A 27,761-nucleotide genomic window follows, 5' to 3' on the forward strand; every position below is an offset into this window, starting at 1 on the left:
TTTTCCTTTAAGACTAGAATTGTATAGGACATAGGGGCAGATTTATTAAACTCGGTGAAGTGATAAAGTGGAAGGTGATAAAGGACCAGCCAATCAGATCCTTACTACCATGTCACAGGCTGGGTTTGAAAAATGACAGTTAGGAGCTGACTGGCTGGTCCTTTATCACCTTCCCCTTTATCACTTCACCGAGCTTAATAAATCTGCCCCATAGTCTTTGTCATCAATGTATGACACTAACTGGGTTCCACACAATGAAAACAATGTGAGTTTTTCTCCCACTGCTAATTGTAGTCAGTGAGCAATTTACAATCTCTGTTTATAGACTGTAGTGACCATGGTAACTAATTGTAGATCCACAAATGAACAAGATAAACTAGTAAACAAGGATGCACTTTCTTTATACTGTAAACACAATACTGTTAATTGTCAATATATATGTGTATGGGGAACTAATCTGTCATCCTTTTGTAATCATTTTCATCATTGCTTTAATTAATCAGGCCGCTGTACTTCATCTATACTGCTGCACGACTTGAGTTGTAATGTATCTGTAAATCTGTTTGCTTTGTGTTGCAGGACCCGGATAAGACGGTGAAAGATGAAGCCATCATTGTTTTTAACCTTTTTGATCTGCTCTGCCATTAATGCTGATGTGAAACTGGTGTCTAAAAGAAACTCTGGTAAGATAATGATTTTTATTAAGTCTTTAATCCTCTGTTTTCCACCATTTATAGTGATATTGAATTACGTTGACTAAGGTCTAGTGATAGGTTGCCTATTTTTCTCCAAGGATGTGACTAGTACTGGCCGTTGATGTTTGTGATAAGAGACTCAATAGTTGCCAAGCTCAATAAGCTTTGGAAAGGCTGAGAACAACAATGTAATAATAATACACACGTAATGCCGGATCTGCTACGGGCACACATACATAGGCAGTGTTCTTACCATCCATATCCCATGACTGACTCTGCTTAGATAGACCCATTACATAAATCTCAAAACAACAATTACACTCCTCAATGCAGTTTCTTATGGCACGTTATAACTTCTGCTAAGGTTTAACATTTGTTTGCCCTGATTGTCCTGAACAGACTGTAGACTGATATATCTCCCATCCTACGTAGTTCCATAGAATGTGACTGCCCTGCTGTCAGCAGTATTGCATCTAGTAGAACAAGTAAACTTACCTTGATTTTAGTAGCAGTTGTACTGTGCAGTAAAAGGTCTGCACATAGTACTTAGGCAGGCAGGTAAGCAAAAGGGGCAGATGTATAAAGCCTGGAGAAGTGATAGCAGTGATAAGTGGAAGGTGATATCGCACCAGCCAATCATTATGTGTTTGAAAAATGATAGTTAGGAGCCGTTTGGCTGGTGCGTTATCACCTTCCAGGCCTAATACATCTGCCTCATCGGGCCTTATTCAGAGTTGTACACGGTGCCGATATTTATGGTATTGAGCTACTCTCGGGTAACTGTGCATGGGTATTAGTCGCACTGCCCATGCGTCGAGGTACCTTAGTTATGTCCCTTACAGTGAGGACAGGCAGGGACTGCTTGGGAAGGTAATGGGGAGTGGTGGCGAAAATTCAGGTGAGTTTTATGACCCCAGGACTAGATTCTTGCAGCCATTCTGTGCAACCCTAGGGTTACGTAAATGATTGAATTTTTAAAATCATCTTTAGCATATTATGTTTATTAGCTGCTTATTAATTCGCAGCTGTGAATGAATTAGCATACATCTCTGAATCAGACCCTCAATCCGAAAGCATGATGCTACAAGAGACTCCCCACATGCTACACAGTATAACACTACCTTGTTTTCCATCTTCTGTGCTTGATAAGACCATCTATTCCTCAAGGAAGGCCAATTGGGATAAGAATTGGTAGAGATTGAGAATTATCAAAAGGTTGTAAAGAGAACAAGCGTAGGTGTTACTCATAACTATCAGTCAGATTTTAGCTATCATTTATCTAGTACAGTCTGTAAAATTATGGCTAAAATCTGGTTGGTAGATAGGGGCATCATCTCCATTTGTCTTCTTTAGTATATTTCATTAATTGTCCCTGTATTGCAGAAAATAAAGTTAAAAAACAAAACAAAAACCCAGGTAAAAATGTTTCCACCATTGAATCCCTGTTATTGCCTATGGTGTCATAGGATATTGTCCACCATGAAGTCAAAATACTGTGACTGGTAGCCCTGCCATTCAAGTGGGTGTAGTAGGGTATGCCGGCGGCCGGGCTCCCGGCGGCCAGCAGACCGGCGCCGGAACCCTGACCGCCGGCATACTGACAGTTGGGCAAGCGCAAATGAACCCCTTGCAGGCACGGTAGCGCTCTAAGCGCGCTACGCGTGCTACGCTATCTATTCTTCCTGCAGGGGGGGTCGTGGGAGAAAAGGTGTCGGTATGCCGGCTGTCGGGATTCCGGCGCCGGTATACTGTGCGCCGGGATCCTGACAGCCGGCAAACTGAAGACCACCCCATTCAAGTTGCTAGGGGGAGACAATCTAGCATTGCATCATCTGGCATCTTAGTGGTAAAGGTTGTTCCTGGTAACCAGAACTTAGCAAGTTATAAATAAGTTTAGAAGTTTTTATTTTCTTGAATATTTTTTGCGTGAATATGCCAACCTTGGATATAAAGATACTACAGTCCAGGAATAAGATTCTATTCCTAGTTATAAAATGTTTGTGCTTCTGCCCGTCTTAATCAGCAGGAATGCTAAGTGCGATCGTTCTACACGGTATTTAAATCTTTCACATAAAGTGTAGGGCTAGTTATCCGTTTATTAGTGGCTGTAAAACTAAAGTATTGATTTAGTTTATTCCTCTCCTTTATAAAAGGTAAAAGGATAACAACTGACTTGCTTTGGCTAGGTCACTAAAGCTCCATTTTCCTTTCATGCTTTGAATGTTGTGTGAGACCGCACTTGGCTACACAATGAGACACTGGAGAGGCTTTGCTTGGTCTAGATATTGATTGAGAATTATATTGATGGGTGGCTATTTTTACACTCTTGAGATGGAAACATTGCATTGGAGAGATTCACATCATAAAGACAAAATCACTGAGCATGCATAGATAGGTTCACAGGGCTTCATACCCTCTTTTGCTGAATGCTTCCTGACAGCTGACCTATATTACACTGTCCCTCAACCTTTTATAAGCTCTACTCTTACGCTGTCAAACTTCTAACCTGTGCATCAAATGAATCACTGCTTTTTTACATCAAGGTCCTCAAACGCAATTTCACGTTGGTAATTCATGCCTAAGCTGGCATTGTAAATACAATGAATTATTTAATACAATATGTTATATGAAACTGTATAACTGCATATTTCACATTTTAATGATTTTATTTCTGAAAAAAAATAAAAAAAAATTTTCCTTGATAAAATTTGATTGCAAAAAATGAAAAAAACAAAGAAAAAAACAGCAATTATACTAAAACAACAACTCAGGAATCAGTGGCATCATAAGGGGGCTGCAATCCACACCCGGGTGTCACCTGCCAAGGGTGACACCAAAATGCCGGTTCCTGCTCAGTGACAGGTGTTTGCACTTTAACATTACTTGCAGCACCTAGTTCCTCTCACTGTGTAGGAGCCAGCACTGCAGCCATAGCACTACCCGGGAACAGCCAGTCTCTCACAAACCCCCGGAATGCTGAAAACGGGGGTTCGGGCCACGAGGCCATGCCACTCCCTATAAGCTACGCCCCTCCAGTGAGACCACACCCCCATTTCACGGGTGCCCTCACCGGGTTTTCTCAGGGGGCAGTGACGCCCCTGCCAGGAATGCATAGTAAACAACAATTCAAATAAAGTAACCATTCATGTAAACTATTCTCTACATCAGTGGTGGGGAACCTCTGGCCTGCAGGCCTTATCTGGTTTGACAAGGCATTTTGACCGGCCCTGGGCCCAGCCAAGGCAGCCACCGAGTGTAAAGCCATCTGCCCCACACGGCATCCTGGGAGATGTCATTTTCTCACACTGCACTGTGTTCAGTGTACAGTGAGAGAAAACTTCATCTCCCATGAAGCAGTATACGGCTTCAGGGGATATGAGCATCATGTGCTTTTTGGAGCATTGCTGACTGTGATGACAAATATTTATATAGTTTATTAAACTGCCACCCAGTTTGCCAATGCAGTGCCATTCTATTTCCTAGATGTGCCATGTTGGAAGTTTAAGTGCCACATGTTTGTGCCGCCCACTGCTGTCACTTTGTCATCCAGCTACCACGTTGCAACCTTTTGGCCTAAACTGGATGAAAGCAATATTGTGAGCTGTGAGGTGGTCAAAATTGACTGGAAATTAGTGTAAATTAATGTTATTGAGGTCAATAATACTGTAGGAACAAAAACACCCCCAAATTCTGTGATTTTAGCTGTTTTTATGATTTAAAAAAAAAATACAGAGCAAAAACAAATACAGATCCAAAACACGAAGGAGATATGGTGCCCATACACTTGTGCGATGCCCCATGATACGACATCGCGGGGCATCGCGCCGGCAGTTCAGGTGCGATGAAATCGCACCTGAACTGCCAAAGTGATTACCATGCGATCAAGCGATAGATCGCATGGTAATCACGTGATGGGCACGTCACCACCGAGTGGGAGCGGGCAGGTGCCCATCGCACATCGCATTGCGATATATAGCATGTGTTTCTAGAAACACATGCGATCGCACTGCGATTCGATAAATATTATGTGCAGCACATAATATCTTGAGACGCAATATTCGACCAGCGTTCCCGCGCATCACGTCAGAAGGTACTAAAATGTGCATACAATCCTTCGATTTCTCTCACAGATGTGGTCGAAATCGAAGGCTAGTAGCGATAATCGCACAAGTGTATGGGCACCAATACAGATCCAAAACAAGAACCCAAAACCCGAGATTTGGGCTGGTGCACATCTCTAGTTTCCGTTAATTGTTGATTAGTCCTGGACATCGGCTTGGAGGAATTTTTCCCCATTCCTCTGTACAAAAAAGTTTTAGCTCTGTTATGTTTGTGGGTTTTCTCCCATGTACTGCTCGCTTCAGGTCCTTCCACAACATTTCGATTGGATAAGGGTCAGGACATTGACTTGGCCATTCCAAAACTTTAAATTAATTCTTCTTTAACCATACTTTGAATGACTTGTGTGCTTTTGGTCATTGTCTTGCTGCATGACCCATGTTCTCTTGAGATGCAGCTCATGGACAGATGTCCTAATATTTTCCTTTAGAATATTCTGGTATAATTCAGAATTTATTGTCCCATCAATGATGGCAAGTCATTATGGGACAGATGCAGCAAAACAGGCCCAAACCATGATACGTGTTTCACAGATGGTATTTATGCTGGAATGCAGTGTTCTCCTTACTCCAAACACCACTAGGTAGCTGCAGCACCCGGCTACTTCACATGTAGGTAACCGATACCCTCCAACATTTTACACATAAAAATAGGTCCAAATTAGGAAAGGGGGTGTGGCCACGAGGAAAGGGGGTGCGGCCACAACCCTTTTTCTATACTTTCAATGGAAGTTTGAAGAGCCAAAAATTGGTACACACCATAAAAAAAGGTACTGTACCTGCTAAAAAGGTACAGTTGGAGTGTATGGTAACCTGGCAGTGGTGCAACTTCCTGTCCCTTGGTACGCTTTGCCCCTCCCAGCTTACCTTCTGTTGTGTCCGCAGCATCTGAGAAGCTGCAGTGTTTGTGTGGGAGGAGGCTGGTGGAAGCTGCTGCTCTGGAAAAGTGTAAGTATAACCTAGAACACACACACTGACACCCCTCCCTGCCATATGGTGTAACAAGGGCTCTACCTGGAGTAATGTATAAAAGGGGCTCTGCCTGGAGTAATATGTAAAAGGGGGCTCTGCCTGGTGTTAAGTGGAAAAGGGGGCTTTGCCTGGAGTAATGTGCAAAATGGGGCTCTGCCTGTCATAATGTGTAAAAGGGCTCTGCCTAGACCAATGTGTAAAAGGGGGCCCTGCCTAGAGTAATGTGTAAAAGGGGACTCTGCCTAGAGTAATGTGTAAAAGGGGGCTCTACCTGGAGTAATTTATATAACTGGCACTACTTTGTGACGTAATTTGAATAATGGAGACTACTGTGCGGCATAATATAAATTGTTATTATTTTGCGACCACGCCCCATCCTCATGAAGCCATGCCCCTATATTTTTAGTACTCGCCTTTGGTGCGCATAGTCCCTATTTTAGTGTTTATGGGGTCACCAATTCTCTTTCTGGCACTGCTGTTTATTAGTTTATATTCAAATAATTGTAGAATGTAACTTGTTGAAGTTTGTTATCTCTTTCTCTCTACCAAGTATCCTAAAATCATTATATTTAAGTTGGTGATTGTTTTGTTCATATGTTTGTAAATCCAGTCATCAGGACACAGAGATATGTGAGTTCACTGATGTGCTGCTTTATTCCATCACCAACTCCAGACACACTGCACACTGGACCACCCACTTCCCAGCATTCCCCTGGTCCCAGGGACCATCACTGAAGATTCAGGCTTACACATATTAGTAAGGGAGTGTCTACAAATATTAAGCATTCTAATACACTAACATCACATCCTCTTTTCTTTAAAGATAAGCCCTGTACGCTTCAATGGAACAATTAACAACGTAATATTAAGAACATCATCTAACACGTTTCAATGAGTCTCTCAGGTCTGCGTATTTCCCTTTTGGGTCTTTCATACACAGTCTGTGTTTCATCGACCATGTTGGACCTTTCTAGAATCGTGGTTTGTTCACCATTATGAGGATCATCATACATGTCAGATGAAGGGTATTCTTCAGTCATGTTGTTTTTATTATGGTTAGGTTGAGATCTTAAATCCACCCGATTTCTTCTTACTTCCGCTCCACGCTCTGTACGTATAGTATAAGATCTTGGTGCTACTTGTGCTTGCACAATACCTTTCTGCACCCAAATACCTTTCTCGTGATCTCTGAGACGGACTTGGTCACCCGATTTTAGATCAGATAAGCTTTTTGCTTGCCTGTCATGGAACAGTTTCTGTTTCGCCTGTTGATGTTCCTTACTCGGTCTGACCAACGCTGAGTTATGTGTATTAAGCAGTTCATCATGTATCGGGAGATTTGCTCTAATCCTCCTTCCCATCAGCATTTGTGCAGGAGAAAGTCCATTCTGTAAAGGTGTACTGCGGTAGATTAAAATACTTTTGTAGAAATCTTCTTTACCTTCTTGAGCTTTTTTCTTTACAGTTTTTACTGAACTTTCCACCAACCCATTTGAGCGTGGATAGTGGGGACTTGACGTAGTATGGACAAATTCCCACTCATCAGCAAATTGTCTAAATTCAGCACTGGAAAACTGAGGACCATTGTCAGTGAACACTTCCATAGGAACACCATGCCTTGCAAAGATTGACTTCATGCAATTGATTACGGCTTTACTAGTAGTTGTATGTAGTGTCTTCACCTCAGGGTAGTTAGAGTAATAATCAGTCACGACAATGTACGTTTTCCCATTACAATCAAACAAATCTGCGCCAACTTTCTGGTACGGTCTCTCTGGCACTGTGTGAGGACTCAGTGGCTCGACTTGTTGTTTCGGTCTATACGTAAGACATAATTCACATGTAGCTGTAGTCTGTGCTATGTCTTGGTTCATTCTTGGCCAATACATAACTTCACGCGCTCTCCGCTTACATTTTTTTTCTCCTAAGTGGCCTTCATGTATCTTGCACAGCATAGTTTTTCTTAGTCGTGCAGGTATGACAAACCTATTGCCTTTGTAAATAATACCATCGACAACTGTAAGGTCACTGCGGTACACAGTGGCGTAAGTTTGTCCCAGTTGCCCGGAGGCAAGAAAAATATTGGTGCCCCCTATATATATATATATATATATATATATATATATATTTATTATTATTATTTATTTGCTCCTGCATAGCAAGCCTGCAGAGATTCTAACTACATGAAACTACTACAAAACCATTGCAACTGGGCAGATCTCTGTAGGGGTCCAGCCACACACTACATAGATCTGCTCAGTCACTCACAATTCTGATTATTTCTATGGCAATTAATTTGCAAGTGTCATACCCAGGATTAGAACCCACAACCTATTACACTGGAAGCATGCACCTTACTGATGGAGATATCTGCTATTACATAGGAAGTATGAGAATTCTAACTATATGAAGTTACTTGTAATTGTCAGAGAAATAACTTCATATAGTTAGAATTCTCATGCTTCCTTTATAGGAGCAAATAGCTTCATCAGTAAGGTATCTGCTTCCAGTGTATCTATAATAAAGAGGGTGTGATTTGTAAGGTGTAGTGACTAGTGGGGAAGTCGGCTACAGAAAAGATAGTGGCTGCTGTCAATAAACTTAATTGATTAATGTAGCTGAACACATGGAACAGGAGGAGAGGTGCCCCCCTTCAAAGCAGGAGCCCGGCGGCAGCTGACTCCATTGCCTCCCAGAGTTCTGCCTCTGGCGGTACATTCAATAATCATGGATAGACAGTGGGCATGCATGTTTTTCTGCTGGCCAACCTTTCAGAATGATATCTTTCAACACTTTCATTGTGTCATCTGTCTCAGTTTCTTTCCTAATCTTTTCTTGTCTTGCAAGAGACACTGGTAGAAAAGCTATGATCAAATTAACATAGGCTTCTATCTCTTCATCCATCAGACTTTTGGAACCTTCACTTTTGTCCACAGCAAGAGAAAGTGTATCAGCAATGTACATGTATTTGCCGGGACAGTACAGCAAGTGTACATCATATTTCTGTAGTCTGATAAGCATTCGTTGAATTCTCATGGGACAGTCATGTAATGATTAAGTCATGATAGCTACCAATGGCTTGTGGTCAGTTTCCACTGTAAATGTTTGACCATACACAAACTGATGAAATCGCTCACATGCATATGTGATCGCTAGAAGTTCTTTTTCTATCTGAGCATACCTTGTTTCAGCACTTGTCAGTGCTCTTGATGCATAGATTACTGGTTGCCATGTAACCTCATGTTCTTGTAACAGCACTGAGCCTAGGCCAAATTGCGAAGCATCTGCTGAAATTCTTATTCTTTTTGCAGGATCAAAGAATTTTAGCACTGGTTGCTCTGTAATGATCTGTTTCAAGTTTTGCCAACTTTCTTCTTGTTCATGTGACCACATCCACTCATTATCTTTGTCCAACAACCATCTAAGAGAGGCTGTTCGTTCAGAGAGTTGAGAAATAAACTTTCCTAAGTAAGTAATCATTCCTAGGAATCTTCTGACGTCGTCTTTGTTCTTAGGACATTCCATGTTCACTATGGCTGATATTTTCCTTAGGTCTGGTCTTTCACCTTGATCCGAGACCACGTCGCCCATAAAGGTAAGTGTACTCACGCCAAATTCACATTTGTCCTTGTTTAGCTTTAGATTCACTTTCTTGACAAGTTCCATTACCTGTCTCAATCTAGAATCATGTTCTTCCTTTGTAGATCCCCAGACAATAATGTCATCCATCATTGTTTCAACACCTGGAATATGTTCAAAAATCATGTGTATCTTTTTGTGATATACTTCTGGAGCAGACAATATACCATATGGTAGTCGAAGAAATCTGTATCGACCTTCTGGTGTATTAAATGTACAAAGCTTTGAGCTGGCCTCATCTAGCTTCATTTGCCAGAATCCTGAAGATGCGTCCAATTTACTGAACCATTTTGCTCCTGCAAATTGCGACATGATTTCATCTCTGGTTGGTAGTTTGAAATGTTCTCGTTTAATAGCTTTGTTTAAATCTCTGGGGTCTAGATATATTCTGAGTTTCCATTTTTCTTTTCAACAATTACTAAGGAGCTTACCCATTCAGTAGGCTCATCAACTTTCTGTATCACACCCAAGGCTTCCATGTTATTTAACTCTTGTTTCAGTTTTTCTCTCAGCGCAAACTGCACTTTTCTACAGGGGTGTATCATTGAAGAAACTTGCGTGTCTATATTTATTTTATGCTCTCCAGGCAAACAACCTAGACCTTCAAACAAGTCTCTGTATTCTGTAAACATCGATTTGCAGTCATCTTCTACTTGTGATGTCACCATAAAAACTTTATTTGGCAAGCTTAGTTTCTCACAGGAACTTAATCCTAGAATCGGTTGCACATTTTTATCCACAATCAGCAGAGATGTTTTAAACTGTTGTCCCTTATATTTCAGTGTCACTAAGCATGTACCTTTCACAGGAATTTCCTCCCCAGTGTACCCTGTAACTTTCACTTTGGCTGGAGGAATTTTAGGTTTTACTCTAAAAGTCTTATAGTCTTGAAACGATATTAAATTCACCTGCGCGCCAGTATCAAGCTTAAATGGAATGACACTCTCGTTCACAGTTAAAGGGACAATCCATTCTTTCTTATCTGCACTGCAAAGTTCAATGCAATCCACAAAGAATTCCTCTGTTTAACAGCATGCACATTGGTTGTTTCACTTTCCATTTTACAGCATTTGGCAAAGTTATTAAGTCTACCACATTTCATGCAGGTTTTACCATAAGCCGGGCACATTTTAGTATTGTGAGCATTTCCACATCTACTACACATTTCCTTATTAGACTGTGGCTTAGACTGCTTCATTCTTGAGAATGGAGGTTTGCTTGGCTCTGTTTTCTGCACTACATGTACATCAGCTTCCTTGTGTAACATTTTGGTTCGAAATCTAGTTATTTCTGCAGCTCTACACATAGTCACTTCCTTGTCTAGTGTTAGGTCTTGCTCTCTCAGCAGTCTCTCTCTGAGTCCATTATCAGGTATTCCACAGACAATACGATCTCTAATCAGTGAATCCTTTAAATCACCAAACTCACAGGATTTACTGAGTGATTGCAGCTCTTCTGATCACATGTGAAAAACTTATATCTTTCATATGTCACATTTTTCCTTGGCACAAAGTAATCTTCAAACTTTTGCATTATAGAAGATAGCACCATATTCTGCCCCTCAGCAAACTGAAAACTGTTATAAATGTCCAGCACATCCTCTCCTATCACATGGAGGAAAATGGATGCCTTAGTTTTGTCAGCCTCTGTATTAGCTCCACATGCAGCAAGATATATATTAAACCTTTGCTTAAATCTGTTCCAGTTTTTAGACAAGTTACCAGACATCAGCATGCCGGTTGGAGGAGCTAGTTTATCCATGGTTACTCACTGTTTGAAGAGAGGAGCACACGGCAGGCTTTGCAGACACTGAGTATCACAGCCTTACAGACTTCTGCAAGAATCTTTCACACTCTGAGAGCACTAGCAGTCCAAGTTAAACTTCTTCTGACACCATGTTTTGTTCATATGTTTGTAAATCCAGTCATCAGGACACAGAGACATGTGAGTTCACTGCTGTGCTGCTTTATTCCATCACCAACTCCAGACACACTGCACACTGGACCACCCACTTCCCAGCATTCCCCTGGTCCCAGGGACCATCAATGAATATTCAGGCTTACACATACTAGTAAGGGAGTGTCTACAAATATTAAGCATTCTAATACACTAACATCACAGTGATAATTTGTGTTATGTATAGACTAGTACCATATTGTTGCTAGCTACTGCTTTGATCTGCTGGCATTCCTCTATGTTAACAATAAATGGCACTCGCATGATTTTCATTTATCCTTTGTATGGAGAAAAAGGAGGCAGAAGATGCTCCTGATTTCTGAGCATTTTTAGTTCGTTTTGGAACATGCTTTAGAGCAGTGGTTCTCAAACTCGGTCCTCAGGACCCCACACAGTTCACGTTTTCCATGTCACCCAAGAGTTGCACTGTGTATCACCAACTGTCACATTTAAAAAATCTACAGGTGACCTAAAAAACATGGACCGTGTGGGGTCCTGAGGACCGAGTTTGAGAACCTGTGCTTTATAGCATAATCTAGCTCTATATATACCTTTTAATAAAAGTTTTTAGTACAGGTCCCCAATACAATGGAAATAATATAACTTTTTTTTTCTGTGTGCATATCTATGATTTTATTTAAGGATGAAAGGTTACTTTAATATAAGATATTTGGGGGTTTCAGTTACCAGAAATGTGTATACTTTGAAGAATAAAATATCCAAGTATCCTTTCAATGTATTTGAACTGGAAATTTTTCATGTGCTACACCTGTTTTTCGTGGATGAATTGTAACACAAAACGTTAATTCTTTAGCAATAATCTTACTTTTTCAGTTGTCTATGAATGCATGATCAACAAAAAGAGCAGTAATTGAGTACTAATTGCATTACACCATGTGTTCAATACATTATTTAAAAAATAGATATATCATTAAATCAAATATTGTTATAAAATGTTATGATCTGTGAACACACAGCAATCCTATCTTTATAACAGCGATGAGGCGGCTTTGTGCTTTTCTGTACCCAGAGCAGGCATGACTGCACATTTACCTTCATACTCTACTGGCAAGGCGGTAGGTTCATCTACCACTGCCATCCAGCTTTGCTGGAGAGCTGAGCATTGCACGTCTGCCCCTGCAAAGTTCTAATGGTAAAGTGCAGTGATGCAAGATTTACTAATGCTGTAACTTGTTAAATAGACTAATGAGAATTTTAAAGTTATGGAAAGTGGTGTTTAATATTAAACCTAAAATCGTTCCTCTTATTTTCATGGGCCTTCATTTCTGCTTAGAATTGTGTAATGCATCTTTTCAAAGACTAATATAGAAGTGCTAATATGACAATAAGTGCTAATATGATAATCATCGGCTGACCATGTGGCTAGCTGGGCAACTGGTCATTATCATGCTGTCGTAATGATGGGTCAATTTTTTATTTGGGGGCCTGCGTCTGTAGTCCCATCTGCTCCATTATTAAATTGAAGATGGGGCATTACATTGCTCAAATAGTAAACCTTTACTGGCTCTAACTAGTGTCCCAGACTTTGATATGGAATACAAATGTTATAATAATAAACTGAAGTCATGCCACACACACAACCTGAATGTAGCACCTTAGTAATGTCCACGAGTGAGTGATGGGCCAGTCAATCAAAGAAAAGGGATGACCATTGGTTGGTGAAACCATGGATGGTCATCTATTGCATATTTGGCAACCCTCGAGTGCCACTTGCTATATCACCATCAATGGTAACAACACTGATGACTATCCATACCAAACAGATGTAACTAAAGTAGCCTTTAACCCTGTCTCTGATACCCATCACTGATGTTTCAAATAAAATGTACTGTGTGTTTTGTATTTAGCACTTGATAATAACGTAACCTTTTGGAGAGATACTGAATTTACATTTTGAGGTAAAGATCTGATAAATCCTTCTGTCCACTGCACAATAGCTGCTGCATATATTTTATTTTGTTTTCTCAAGCAATGCTGTCTCATTCCATGCTGCCAGGTTTTATATTTGCAGTACCACTATGTGAATACACAGAACACTTTTACACTAGTGTTCTGAAGGCTTCATTGATCCAAGTAGCAGGATCACTCCTGAGGACTCCACTTTGTCATTTTATTATCTCTAACCCCTTCAGTCTTCATTGATTCTTCAGTATAATGAAGATGACAGGTAGTTCTAATAGGCTGGTAAAAAGACATAATAAACCTGGATCAGCGCCAGAAGCCAAAATGCAGTGAAAAGTCAGCGACAAAGACATTTTTTTTTCAGACAAGGCTTTTTGCCAAATTACACGTTCAGGAAAGGCAAGGCAATATATTCAAGGTGTTGACATTACCCACTCAATTGGCACAGTCAGCATGGGATTTGATAGCAGCCAGGTGGGTTTGCCCTGCTATTGTCCCATCCCATGCGACTGTACCTGCTCCTCTGGCCAGAATTGCTGTGCGACAGGCATAATGTAGTGCATAGTAAAGTTACATTTAAGTGCAAAGGGGAGAACTGATGTTTCCTTCTGAGCAGTATACACTGATCTCTGCACTCCAAGGGGTTTCCAGAAGAGGAGATGTTGCCCATAGCAACCAATCGGATACTACTTAGAATTTATCTAGCACCTTCTACAAGATAATCGCTACATACCTCCCAACTTTGAAGAAATAGGAAGTGTCCAAAAAGGGGCCATGGCCTCGCCATAGGGGGCATGGCTAAGTGGTACTGCCATGATGATGAGCCATGCCCACAGTTGTCAGTCACTGTGGGGGCATGGCCAGGGCTCTGTGGCCTGCTGGCATGCCCCCAGTCCCTCTTGTCTCCGTGAATAGTCTGTTCACTGCTGCTCTGACTGACAGGAGCCTATCAACTGCCCCCCCACCACGGGACACTGCGGACCGCGGGTGTGACAGCGGGACAGCCCTGCGAAAATCGGGACAGTTGGGAGGTATGTAGCTAGAATCTGATTGGTTACTGTGGGCAACATCTACACTTTTGAAAACCTGCACTTTAGTAAATACACCCCCAAGGGTGTATCTATGGCCACTAAGGGGGTGAAAGGGGTTTAGTGCTTAAGAGGAATAATGGAGGTTAAAGTTCAAGAGGATTCTATTATTATGGGAGTTTATTGCCACTGGGCAGAGGGAGATCTGGGTAATGCTTCAGTGGCTACATATGGGCACAGGGATGCATAGGAGATACAACTGGGGGATCTATTAACACTGTGGGGTAATGCCACTGTGGTGTCTGTTGATACAGAGGAGTACTACTGTAATGGGGGGGGGGGGGGGGGAATGGACCCCTGGGAAGGGGAGACTAGACAACCCCAAGGCATTTTTTTCCCACTAAAATATTTAAACATGGTTTTTACGATTATGTCTATAGCTTAATTAAAAATTAAAAATAAACAACAATTTCTGAAACATTTTTGAGAGAAAATGTTAACAAGTTAAGTGGCTAACAAGGTTTCACTTATGAGTCTGTTTATGAAGTGGAAGAGTGCCCCAACTCTGATGAAAACCACTGTGCAGTTGCTGACAGTACCTCTTATGGCGAGGAAATCTACTGGCGCAAGGGAAGGATTGTGTCAGTTGCAAGTACCACCTCAATCCTCCTTCTACTATCGCCATCACAGGATTTAAGGACATTTTATGTGTTTTTTTTTTTTTTTTCATTTTATAAAGATAACTTAAAGCCCAAGTCAAAACTTCTAGCTCACGTGTGAATCGGCAAAACCAAATCACACACGTGCACCAAGACTGGCCACCGAAGTGGTAATACTTCTCTTCGTGCAGCGTTTCATTATAGATTGTAGCAGAGCCGGCCATAGCCAATTTGATGCCCTAGGCAAAATTTTGTCTGGTGCCCCCTAGCTCCGCCGCTAGTTCTGCATCTGTACCTGCAATGCTCAGGTAGTGGGGCCCACCGGGGGGTTACCCTGTGGGCCAGTTCAACTCTGCACAATGCCACACAGTAATGACCATAATACATATAATTCCACACAGTAAAGGAACCTTACACATATGCCCCACATTAGTAATGCCCATAATACACATAATGCCACACAGTAATGCACCTTACACATATGCCCCACATTAGTAATGCCCATAATACACATATACTGCCACAGATACTGCCACACTTGCTGGTTATACAAAAAGACCAGTATCAAACATGTAGAAACTATCCATTCTCTTCACTATTCAGTGTGTTTGCTGGTGTCTGTTACTGCATGCCCTTTACTTTATACTGTGGGAGTGATATGCTCTGCCCTCCAGTCTGATGTGTCCGAAAGTTATGCTGCACTGATGTTTCATATAGAAAAGCACAACGCAACTTACTGACCACGTTACAGTGCTTGGTGGCAGGGGAATTTTACGGCATGGACTGACTAGGAAATAAAGTGTGGGGAGAACATTGCCCATGTTATGTCCCTGCAGACACCTGGGAATTGCACAGGGATAAGGGACACAGGATAACAGGGTCCCCCTCCCCTATGTGCACAAGCAGTATAGGTGATGTCAGGTTTCTGTGAAGCAGTCTTCCAAAATACACATGTGTTATAGAAGCCATCCAGTAATAATAACCTTATATAGTCAGTGAAAATGTCACAGGTCCAGGAATTGCATTTACTTGGCTTCTGCTGTCTGTCTGAGGTCTCACAAGTCAGGGGCATTCAAGCATGTCAGAGGAAGTTTAAGGCACAGTGTGCATTTTTTTTTACAAATGTAAACAGCAGTGTATACAAGTACTGATTGAATACATTTGGAAAGTAACAGTTAGTTTGCGGACTGTCCCTCTCAGCATGAGATACTGCAGGGACATGCTTGGATGCCCCTAGACATGCTTGGATGCCCTAGGCAAATGCCTAGCCTGCCTATAGCTAAGGCCGGCTCTGGATTGTAGTGATCAGGGGTTAAAGTGTGTGTGTGTGTGTGTGTGGGGGGACGAGGTGGAACCGAGTTCCACCACCTGTAATGGTAGGGGGAACTAGTTCCACCATCTTCATTGCCTTGCACAGTAATTCCAACAGAAAAGCCCACCCCATCATCTGCGTCAATCGATGATACAGGCGGCACTAGTGTTGCTGATGAGCTGCAGCCACCTACTCCTTCCTCAGGTCCTGGTGCATCCATGGTTTTCCTCCATGAGTTCCACCACCTCACCAGGACCACTTTAAGCCCTGGAAGTGATAACCAATTTTCTATCACTACAATAAACAGTAATGGCAAAATCTGGGTATCGACGCATATTAACAAACTGGGGCCTAAGGGAAAGCAGCAGAGTGGTAAATAAATATCCAAATGTAACATGCAGTATATACAGTATATGTCCTCTCTGACTAATACACATTTACTGTATTTCTCTCTTGGACTGGCAACACCAGCATACTGTAACTTTTGGAATCTACTTATAAGAATCCTGTTGATACCTATAACATAGGGCTGATTTTTATGAAGAAGCCCATTTCTAAATATATAGGCCCTAGATAATATACAAGAAAATATTATTTTGAGCATCTAGCCATAAAAACATACAGATTATTCCAGATTCTGGCATTTTTTTTCTTCATTTTGCAGTTTGCAAACGATAGAAAAATATAACGAGCAAATGATATTGGAACTAAAACGTTTTTTTTTACGATACTAAAAAGTTATATTGAAGTCTACTTTATTTATTTATTGCTGTTTAATCTGTCAGCAAAATTTCATCCCTGTATGCAGTAAGACTCCAAGCTCAGCAGTAGTCCAGAGCATTGTGGGGAAAGGCCATAGTCATTTTTCAATGTAAAAATATCTTATCTGGAAGAGTCCCAGGCATTCCCCATAATAGATCCCATACCTTCATACAGTTTGGTCTAATATTAGTTTACTTTATGTGTGGGAGATTTTAAATTTAAAAGTTGGACTGGCGACAGATCCATCAACAGTTAGAACTATAAGGATTCTCTGATTTGGAATACAGCTGAAATGCTATCATAACTTATTTACTGTTGTACAAAACTGCATGCACAAACCAGGCTGCCAAAGCAATGATATTTAATACATTTTTAGCTTTTTTGTTTTTTATTATACTTGCCTTGTAAATGAGTGGAATACGTCTATATTTATGTGATGAATTCACACAGTAATTATGTGATAAAATCATGTTGCACTTCAGAAGAACGCATGTTCCACCACACATGTCCTGTCATCAAAGCACACAATTAGCGCTCTATTGAACGCTGTTGGAAAGCATTTTTTTTCTTGTTTGGTTTAGTGATCAAAGGACATCATGCAGACCTTTCATTGATGAAAAGTCAAGCAGAACCTGTAGTTATTGGATCTGGGTTTACTTGTGTAAGAGTTGTTAGGACATTGATGGGCTGTCATTACATGTCATGTATTTTGCATTATTCTAGCCAGTGGTTGAAGAGGAAATTTTGAAGTCTGGAAGAATAAGATGCTCGTGAGTCTGAGGTACATCTAGAACCCCTGAAGCTTTAGATATAAAGAAATTAATTTTAGAATTTTTTTAACACTATATAGCATAAAAGAAACCATATTATATTATTAAAGTTATCCAGCCTGTGTTCCCTGTTACCCCTGTGTCCATCTGACTCTTCTCTATATCTGTTTAATTTCACCTTTTCTTAATGTCTCACATGTCAGCACTGTTCCTCTTACTTCCTCCATTCCTTGCTCACCCCCTGCACCTCTCATAGAGGCTAATTCAGACCCGATTGCTGCTGTGTGTTTTCGCACAGTGGGCGATCAGGTCTGGACTGCGCATGTGCATGCCAGAGATGCGATCGGCATCTCAGCCCAGCTATTGCCTCTGCCTGATTGACAGGCAGAGGTGTTTGCTGGGTGGGAGGGGGCGGGCCTGCGGCCTTCGGGTGACGTTTTGGGGGCGCGGTCCGGGCAACGCAGGCGTTCCAGGACCATGCGGGGGTGGACCGCGGTGACTGTGTGATGTCACACGCAGCTGCTGCGACCTGGGACGTGGCAAAAAGTTGCCTAACAGCACAGCAATGCATTGCTGCGCAGCTAGGGACTTACTTGCCGGGTGCAATAGCATCGCCGCCGTGAGATGCTATTGCACCCGTGCGGCGGGGGGAGGGCCAGACATGCGGGGCAGACTAGCCCTGTGCTGGGCGTCCCCCCACATGTTAGCGTGGCTAATAGTAGCTGCTACGATCAGGTCTGAATTAGCCCCATGGCCTCTATCCCTCTTTAACCCTGAACTTTTCATTCCCTCCTTCCATCTCTCACCCCTGTACCTCTCATTCCCGCCTTCCCTCTCTCAGCCCTACACCTCTCCTCCTCTCCCTTTCACCTGTACCTCTTACGCCCTCCTTCTATCTTTTACTCCTATACCTTTTACCCCCTCTTTTCCTCTATCAGCCCTACACCTCTCCTCCCGTCCCTTTCACCCATTGTACCTCTTACTCCCTCCTTCCATCTCCCAGTCCTGTACCTCTCACTCCCTCTTTTCTTCTATCAGACCTAATAATAATAATAATAATAATTTTATTTATATAGTGCTCTTTCTCCAGTAGGACTCAAGGCGCTTTACAGACATCAAAAACAAGGCACATAATACAGAGGATTTAAGTAATACAGCAATAGATAAGATACACAGAAAACATTAAGCACACAGAAAGCGTAATGCATGATTGGTGTAGACATTTTGGGTAATAACTTCAAAGGTTTGTGTATTCCACCCTGACAAGGTACCAGGTGCGGCATCCATCTTGGGTGCACAGCGTAGGATTACCCAGGGTGGAATAGTCTACCCCTATAACAGATTACACAAAATGGGGGTGATTTCAGAGTCCTAAAGTTCAGAGTAGGGGTCCAACAAAAACACATTAGGTCTATGTATTTTTCATCCCATCCACAAGCATACCAGATGAGGCAGCCATGTTGGGCGCACTTCGAAGGTTACACTGTGGAAGGTGAGACATACAAGGGCCCAGTGTATATATGGGAAAACTGACACCTGTGAAGTAGTATGATGTACCCTGTATGTAGGGCGCAATGGCAGGGTGTGTGCGATCAGTGGAGGTAAACATTACAGGAAAAGCACACAGTGGGATGGAAGAGAAAAAAAACGGGGGGGGGGGGGGGACATTTGCAGGTAACCAGTGGATGAAGGGAAATTGGGATAAATTTGTTTTGATATGATCATAGTACAGGCGGAGCACACTCAGGATCAATGGAGATGTCCCTGCTGAGCCTGGTCCTGGTGCTCTCCCACCACAGTTCCCTGCTCATCTTGAGGGTTAGGCCCAGGGGAAGACTTGGTGTTCTCAGCCAGAGAGGTGGTAAGCCTGACACTGGAGATCTCATGGTAGAGGTGAAGAAAGGCCACATAATGATCCTGAGTTTTGTGGTTGTAACGCAGTCCTTTTTTATTGTTGGGTTGTTTGCCTTCTGTTTTTCTTCGGTTTAACACAGGTATAACACTGCCATTGATTTTAGCTGCCACTTTATAACTAGCCACTTCATATACTAGGCACTGCAGCGTCCTGACCTATACTGAATAAGTCTACAAACACATGTTCCTCTCCTCCCCTCCCTGTCTCACCCCTTGTACCTCTTACTCCCTCTTTCCATCTCTCACTCCTGTACCTCTCACTCCCTTCTTATCTCTATCAGCCCTACACCTCTTCTCCCCTCCCTGTAGCACCCTTTGCACCTCTTTCTTGCTCCTTCCACCTTTTAATCCTTTACCTCTCATTCCCTCCTTACCTCTTTCAGCCCTACACCTCTCCTCCCATCCCTGTCTCACCCTTTGTACCTCTTACTCCCTCCTTCCATCTCTCTCCTGTGCCTCTTAGTCCCTCCTTCCCCCTATCAGCCTTACACCTCTCCTCCCCTCCCTCTCACCCCTTGTACCTCTTACTTCTTCCATCTATCTCTCACTCCTGTACCTCTCACTCCCTCCTTACCACTATCATCCGTACACCTCCCCTCTCCTCCCCTTCCCTCCTCTCCCTGTCTCAGCCTTTGTACTTCTTACGTCCTGTAAAGCCCAAACCTGTATCTCCACTCTGCAGATAGTGACTCTGACTCCCCTGCATGCCCTGCCTGCCGTCCGTACTGCTGCCCCCCTTCCCCTTTACTTGTATGCCCTTCGTTGTGCATTCCTGGTACCTGTCTACAGGAGGAAGGGACGGAGGTCAGAGTTGCCAGGCACAGTTGTCCAGGTGTACCGCTCGCAAATTATCCATTGCGGCGGGTGCCCGTCACTTAATAGCAGTGCAGCGCAGTGTGAAACGGAGGAGGCATTGCTCATGCTGCCACCAGGACACTTGGGGTAATGGTGGTGGAGCCCTTCCAGGCGACTCTATTATCTCCAGAAGTTCCGCACATGCAGTATGAGCATACTATAAGTGCTCCCTGCGCTGTGTCAGGCTGCAAGCTTGTGAGAGTGTAGCCTGGGACAGTTGCTGGGCTCAGTCTGTGCGGAAGTGGAGGTATGCTATACCACACCACTTCAGGCACTTATTATAGCAATTGGAAATGTTTAACTTCATTTTGTTTAATATACATTCTTAACACAAAAATAGTTTTGTTTTGTTTTGTTTTTTAGTCATCACAAGTAACCATCTACTCAGGCTAGCAGAATGGTATAGTTTCCACCCTACAAGATGGTAATTCCCGAAATGTAAACCCCCGAATCATGAAAAGAGTTTCCGAAGTCATTAGAGTACAGCACGTCTCATTTGTTTGATTCTCCTGAATGGCATCACACATATTTCTTTATTTCCTGAGCTGCAGTGCCTTTCTAATATGCTAAATTTAGCTACTGTACGTTTCATTGGTGTAACCATGAAGAGAACTATAGCTGTGGAAGATGTTTTGAAGTAATTAAAATAAAATAGATTTTTTTCTTGTGAAGCAGTGTGGCTTGGGCTATTTACTGAAAATATAACCTAATTCAAAAATACATTTTTAAAACCATAACAAATGGAATAATCAAATGGAAAATCTTTACTGGGTGCCAAACTGTTAATAGTTCTAGTTCTGCTGCAGAAAATAATTTAGGAGCCTATTTATCAATGTGTGACAAATAAACTGATTTTTCTCTCTGCTGGGCCATTTTAAGGAAATGTCCACATGCACAAGTTTATTTTTATTTTTTGTTAAAAGCATTTTTTTTCTTTATTGAAGCACAAGAGAAGAACAGAAGTTATATCCACATAAAGGCAGTCAAAGACAAAAGAAGAAAGTGTAGGTGCATTATAACAAATCTTGTACATAACACAATACATAATACGTCACAAAGCATATAGAAATCAAAATCAGGTCTCAAAAAATTCTGAAAGAAATTGGAGGATCTTGAAAGTATTTTTGAGCCTCATATCACATTATTATGTGAGTATTATGTGGTGTATGGATTCTCTAGTGGAGTAAGGGAGAGTATTGATAAAACGTTTCCACATACAGATGTGTCCTCCCACATCCTTGCTGTAGTCACATTAAACAGCCCTTCTAGTCACGCCGTGCCATGGAGTGACTCGGTCTATGGGGGTCATTCCGAGTTGATTGCTAGCTGCCGTTGTTCGCAGCGCAGCGATCAGGCAAAAATTTTTGTGCATGCGTAGTCACCGCAATGCGCACGCGCGACGTACGGGTACAAAGTCCTTTGTGCTTTTGCACAGGTTCTAGCGACGTTTTCATTCGCACTGGCGGCCGCAAGAAGATTGACAGCAAGGGGGCATTTCTGGGTGTCAACTGACCGTTTTCAGGGAGTGCTTAGAAAAACGCAGGAGTGACAGGGAAAATGCAGGCATGGATGGGCAAACGCTGGGCGGGTGTGTGAGTGTCAAAAGCCAACCCTCCAACGTTAGAATTAACGCACACGAAGAGTAAGTACAGGGCTGGTCTTGTTTTGCACAAAATGTTTTTGTATGCGCTCTGCTGCACAGGCGTTCGCACTTCTGCAAAACGAAAATACACTCCCTGGTAGACGGCGACAATGCGTTTGCATGGCTGCTAAAAACTGCTAGCAAGCGAACAACTCGGAATGACCACCTATATGTCTATATGTGCGGCTTTTTCCATTTAAGTGCATCTTATTCGTATAGCTCTGCGAACAGGACACACAAGCAGCATGACTGCAGGTGTATCTGCATAACAAATGGTACGTTACAGTGTTTTCCAGGATATCACTGTAACATAGCATTTCATATGCAGATACGGCCACAGTGGCACACAAAAGATAGGCATCATAATTTTAAGCAGCATAAGCTTCCTAGTCACATAGCAATGCAAATAAGATGCATTTCAGCCATAAAGACTCCCGACGTTAGCAGAGCTGCCCAGGAGCTGCCGACTGACTCACGCCAGTCATCTCCTGCTGCATGGCGCATTGAAGCAAGATGTATGAGGACACATCTGTAGCCAAAACACACACACAGTGACATCAGTAATAATAACAGCAGCATTTACTATTATTACACAAAGTAAAAAAAAAGTAAAAATAATCTTCTGTTGCCATTGAGATGGTTTCACAGCAGTCCGGGGGTGGGCTACATGATGATTGACAGGCTAAACAGTGAGTTCAGTGCTGCGACAGTGGCGGATCCCCAGGGAAGGAAGCCAGGACATATATTACATACAGCTTCACATGTATGTTCATATGTCCTGACCAGCTCCCCCTGCACACTTTGGACGGTGCTACAGCCCAGGGGCAGCAGCCACCGCTGTACTTATCCATTTGTACTTGGTGAGCCTCCTTTCTCTGCAACTCTACATTGGGGGCAAGTATCCCTCTAGGAGAACATCCAAGCAAGTATATTCTATTTTTTTTTTCTTTGAAGGAGTGCTGGATTATTTCTTTCCATAATCTGTATGTGTGTGTGTGTGTGTGTTTGTATATAAATATATATATATATATATATATATCCAGCAGGTGGATGGTTTTCTACAGGAGCTTATACCACATATACCGAGCTATCTCAGGGATACTGGTGACTTTTTGGACAGGATTGTGGACCTTGGGGAGATTAAGGAGGATGTGTTGCTTGCAACACTAGATGTATCATCCCTATATACAATTATCCCGCATAGGTTAGGTGTGGAGGCAGTGAGGAACTTACTTATTTCAACAAACTTTTGCACGATTCCTATTGACTGCATTTTGGAATTTCTAGAGATGATTCTGACTAACAATCACTTTATGTATCAAGGAGAGTATTATATGCAGTGCTCAGGGACAGCCATGGGTTCGAATGTGGCTCCTATTTACGCAGGCATATTTATGCATGAGTATGAAACGCTGAATATTATGCCTAAATATAGCAACAAGATAATATACTATAGGCGTTTCATAGATGATGTTTTTTTGCTATGGGACGGTACCGAACTAGAGTTTAATGAGATGCTAGACTATTTGAACAACTTGGATTCGACTGTACGGTTCACGGGACACTCAGATAAGAAGTCTATTAACTTTCTGGACCTAACCATTCTACGGGCCGGCACTAAATTGGAGACCACTCTGTTTAGAAAAGAAACGGATCGCAATACGATTTTGCACGCCACAAGTAACCATCCGCCAGCTTTGAGATCTAGCCTGCCGATCTCACAATTTATGCGAGTCCTGAGAAATAATACAAATCCATTGATTGCTGAAGATCAGATCGTGGAGATGAAGGCTCGCTTTTCTCAGAGGGGGTACAGTAAAGATACCATCAACAAGTGTTTGGAAAAAGCACGAGCACGAATAGGTGAAGTGAAACCGACCAAAGAACCGCGGATGATATATGTCACACAATTTGATGCCAAATCGCCCACCATCAGAACATCGATAAGGAGACACTGGCCTATCTTGAGTTCAGATCCGAAGTTCAAAAAATCTTTGGAACATCCACCCATGCTAGCCTTTAGACGTGGGCGAAACTTGAAACAATTGTTGATGCATCCTACGAGACAAATGGGTGGCTCAGAAAACAATTGGTTGCATAAAACAAGAAAAGGCTGTGTCAAATGCTTGGGCTGTGTGACATGCCGCTCAATGTTGGTCGGGGAGAAGTTTCCACATCCATTGAGTGGGAAACCAATCACCATTCGATATCGTTTACACTGCCGGATGGATCATGTCATCTATATGTTATTATGCCCTTGTGGACTTCCATATGTGGGGATGACCACCTGTTCGTTCAGAGAGCGAATGGCAAACCATCGCAGCTCAATTCATCAAGCGCTACAAACAGGTCGTACCGACAAACCGGTGGCCCAACACTTCTTGAAGGAAGGACACCAAGTGGCATCGTTGAAGTGCAGAATCATTGATTGGGTCCCTGTTCCTAACAGAGGAGGTGACCGGTCTCTTCTTCTGAAAAAACTAGAAGCAAGATGGATATATAGATTAGGCTCTGTGACACCTAATGGCCTGAATGAGTCGAATCCGCTTAACGTATTTTTACGTTAAACTTGCATATGCTTTTTTTTTCTGCCCGATGCACGTTTTTAATGTTTATTAGTGTTTTATACACATTGTTTCTACAATTAATGCTCTTGTACTAGATAGCATTATACATTTTTTTAATCTAAATAATATGTGTTTGGCTTTGATCCACAGGGTGCAGTGGGATGCGTTTAACTGACCCAATCAGATAGTGGTAAAATATTGTAGAATTAGGTGATATATAGTGATTAATAATAATTAGCTTTTGCCTGACCGCTGCACCGTGGGGATCTAGTCAATGTGTGTTATAACTATATATTTTTGTTTTTGGGGGATGTATTTCTATTGTGGGAAATCCTAATACTGCTCTGCCTGGCTCTAGTACCCTTGCCTATACAGGTTATATATATTTGACCACTGGTAGTTACTTTAAAATGTCCTAAAATGGGTGTATTGTACACATTAGCTAAATCTGGATTGACAGCTCTTCTATATATGCTATAGCTTGAATACGTTACAACAAAGGTCCCTGACTTCCTGTTTGCGTTCCGGATGGTCACTTCCGGCCGTGTGACGTTTGCGTTCCACGGACCGGAAGTGTCCCGCCCCGGGACTCGGCGGTTTTCAGTGGGTTATCGGTGTGGCTCCGTTGTCCCCAGCTCGCTGGTTATGAGCCTCACCATTTGTGCTCCCTGGTGGGGGTGAGTTGATAAAACAAAGGTCCCTGACTTCCAGTTTGCGTTCCGGATGGGCGCTTCCGGCCGTGTGACGTTTGCGTTCCACGGACCGGAAGTGCCCTGCTCCGGGACTCGGTGGTTCTCAGTGGGCTGTTGGTGTGGCTCCGTTGTCCTTGGCTCGTTGTTTGTGAGCTTCATTACCTGTGCTCTTTGGTGGGGGTGAGTTGGCCATGCTATTTTCCTGTTTATTTGATAATAAGAGGTTATTTATTGTGGAGAAGTTTTTGTCTCTCCTTGATGACATCACATTGCTTTTGGCGCCATTTTTCAAGTGGCTAGGGTATCTAGGGCCAGTCAGGCAGGACCAGTGTTATTGCTGGATGTTTGGATCTTTTGCTCACGGTTGGTGGAAGTTGTGGATGTTGTACAGTACCTCCTGAGGAAGGCCCTTGCTTTGGGCCGAAAGCGCTTGAGGAAATGCTGATCATGTAAAGTATAAATATCAATAAATGAACAGTTGTTTATGAAAAAAGTCTGGAGAGTGCCCCCTCTGAATTTCTTTCTCTATATATATATATATATATATATATATATATATAAACCGAGAGATATACACAGACGTGCTCCATAACTTTAAAATTGCTGACAGAGAAAGTGAATAACTTTATTTTGTTACAATGGGATAAATTAGGCAGCGTGTGAACAGTCAGTTCTTGAAGTTGATGTGTTGGAAGCATGAAAAATTGACAAAGGTAATTATCTGAGTGACTTTGACAACAGGCAAATTGTGATGGCTAGACAACTAGGTCAGACCTTATGTGTTTATAAATAAATATATATATTCACTGGCTTATTTAGAATGGGTGCAGTGTGTGCGGTGCACATGGGCCCCCCAGGGTCAACTGCACCTGTTATTTTTAATACTCATCCTCCGGAGTCTTGCGGCGCAGCTGCAGAAATAACTGGAAAAATGGTGCGGCGCCATTTTCCTAGAGTTTTGTGCACGTGCAATGGGAAAATCACTGGGAAAATGTCTGCCGCACTATTTTCCCAGAGATCTGTGCATGCATGCGCTCTAGGCAGTGCTGCTGGGTAGAGAGGAGGGGGCCCAGACGGAGCTTGCACATGGGCCGCCCCTCTAGAAGCGCCTGTGTGTGTGTGTGTGTGTGTGTGTGTGTGTATATGTATATATATATATATATATATATATATATATATACACAGACACTAACTTTTGCAAAAGAAAAGAAAAAGAGACCAGCACTCACGTTTTGTTGATGAAAAGAAAAAAAGGGTTTATTCCTTACAGAAGAAACATCTGAACATGATCCTAGTACTACAGCCCGACGCCCGTTTCAGCTCTCCGTGGTTTACGTCAGGGGGGAAAGGAGTACAGGGTTACAGGCGGCACTTAAGGGGTCTAAACAGCATGGAAAGCAGTCACTGTGGACACAGCGTGCGTTCTGACGTTTCGGAGGTTTAATTCCTTTATCAAAGAACAACAATACTGTATAAACTTACTTACCTAAATAGCACCCTCCACCAGTGAAGAGACACCCACCGCTGCGGCGTTGTCACGCCAGGAGCCGCGCACTGACATCATCCGAGCTGCGCCCGATCCTGGCCAGTGCGACTGACCCTTCCCTGGTTGCCATGACAGTATATATATATATATGTGTGTGTGTGTGTGTGTGTGTGTGTGTGTGTGTGTGTATGTGTATAAATATATATATATATATATATATATATTTATACACACAGGAGGATGCATAGAAGAGAACCATCTCATTAGTGTGGCGTGGGTGTGTAGCTAGGGCTGCGTCCTATCTTGAGTCATCCGTACAATGAGGGGATGCCTATTACAGGTGGATTTCTGCCATCCAGCATAAGGCAGGTGTAACTGCCGATACTGATGCAGCTGCACTACCAGACAGAAAGCATTAGGGTGGTAGGATGCATATACATGAGGCATATGAATAGTCACATTACCGAAACAACCGCATTCGGATCTGAGTTCGACTCAGAATCTGGCCCATACAGGTCAGTAGTCAGAAGCTAATATAGCCAATCCCATAGGAGTTTCCAGACTGCCTGACAGGTTGTATGTGTCATGATCGCAGCGCAATATCATAAGTATGGCCCAGCCTAAATAATGTTTTATAACTGAAGTAAGATGAAGTGCGTAGGTGTGTGCAAATGTTCCCTCAAGATTATAGTGAGGCTTTTATGCTTATGCTTTTGAGTCTCATATATTTAGTATTGAATGTGAAATCCCTCATTCACCTTAACTAATAGG

At 42.5% G+C, this 27,761-nt stretch overlaps 1 protein-coding gene across 2 annotated transcripts in view; it reads left to right on the forward strand.

Moving 5' to 3' along the window:
• IL1RAPL2 (interleukin 1 receptor accessory protein like 2) overlaps positions 1 to 27,761 on the forward strand; it is a 1,679,520-nt gene that overhangs the window by 179,242 nt on the left and 1,472,517 nt on the right. For both annotated transcript variants that reach the window (XM_063937358.1, XM_063937357.1), the window contains exon 2: positions 580 to 683. In XM_063937358.1, coding sequence (XP_063793428.1) covers positions 602 to 683 — 82 coding nt within the window. In that variant the 5' untranslated portion in view covers positions 580 to 601. The remainder of the gene's footprint in view (positions 1 to 579; positions 684 to 27,761) is intronic.

The sequence above is a fragment of the Pseudophryne corroboree genome, chromosome 8 (assembly GCF_028390025.1).
Source record: "Pseudophryne corroboree isolate aPseCor3 chromosome 8, aPseCor3.hap2, whole genome shotgun sequence".
NCBI lineage: Eukaryota > Metazoa > Chordata > Amphibia > Anura > Myobatrachidae > Pseudophryne > Pseudophryne corroboree.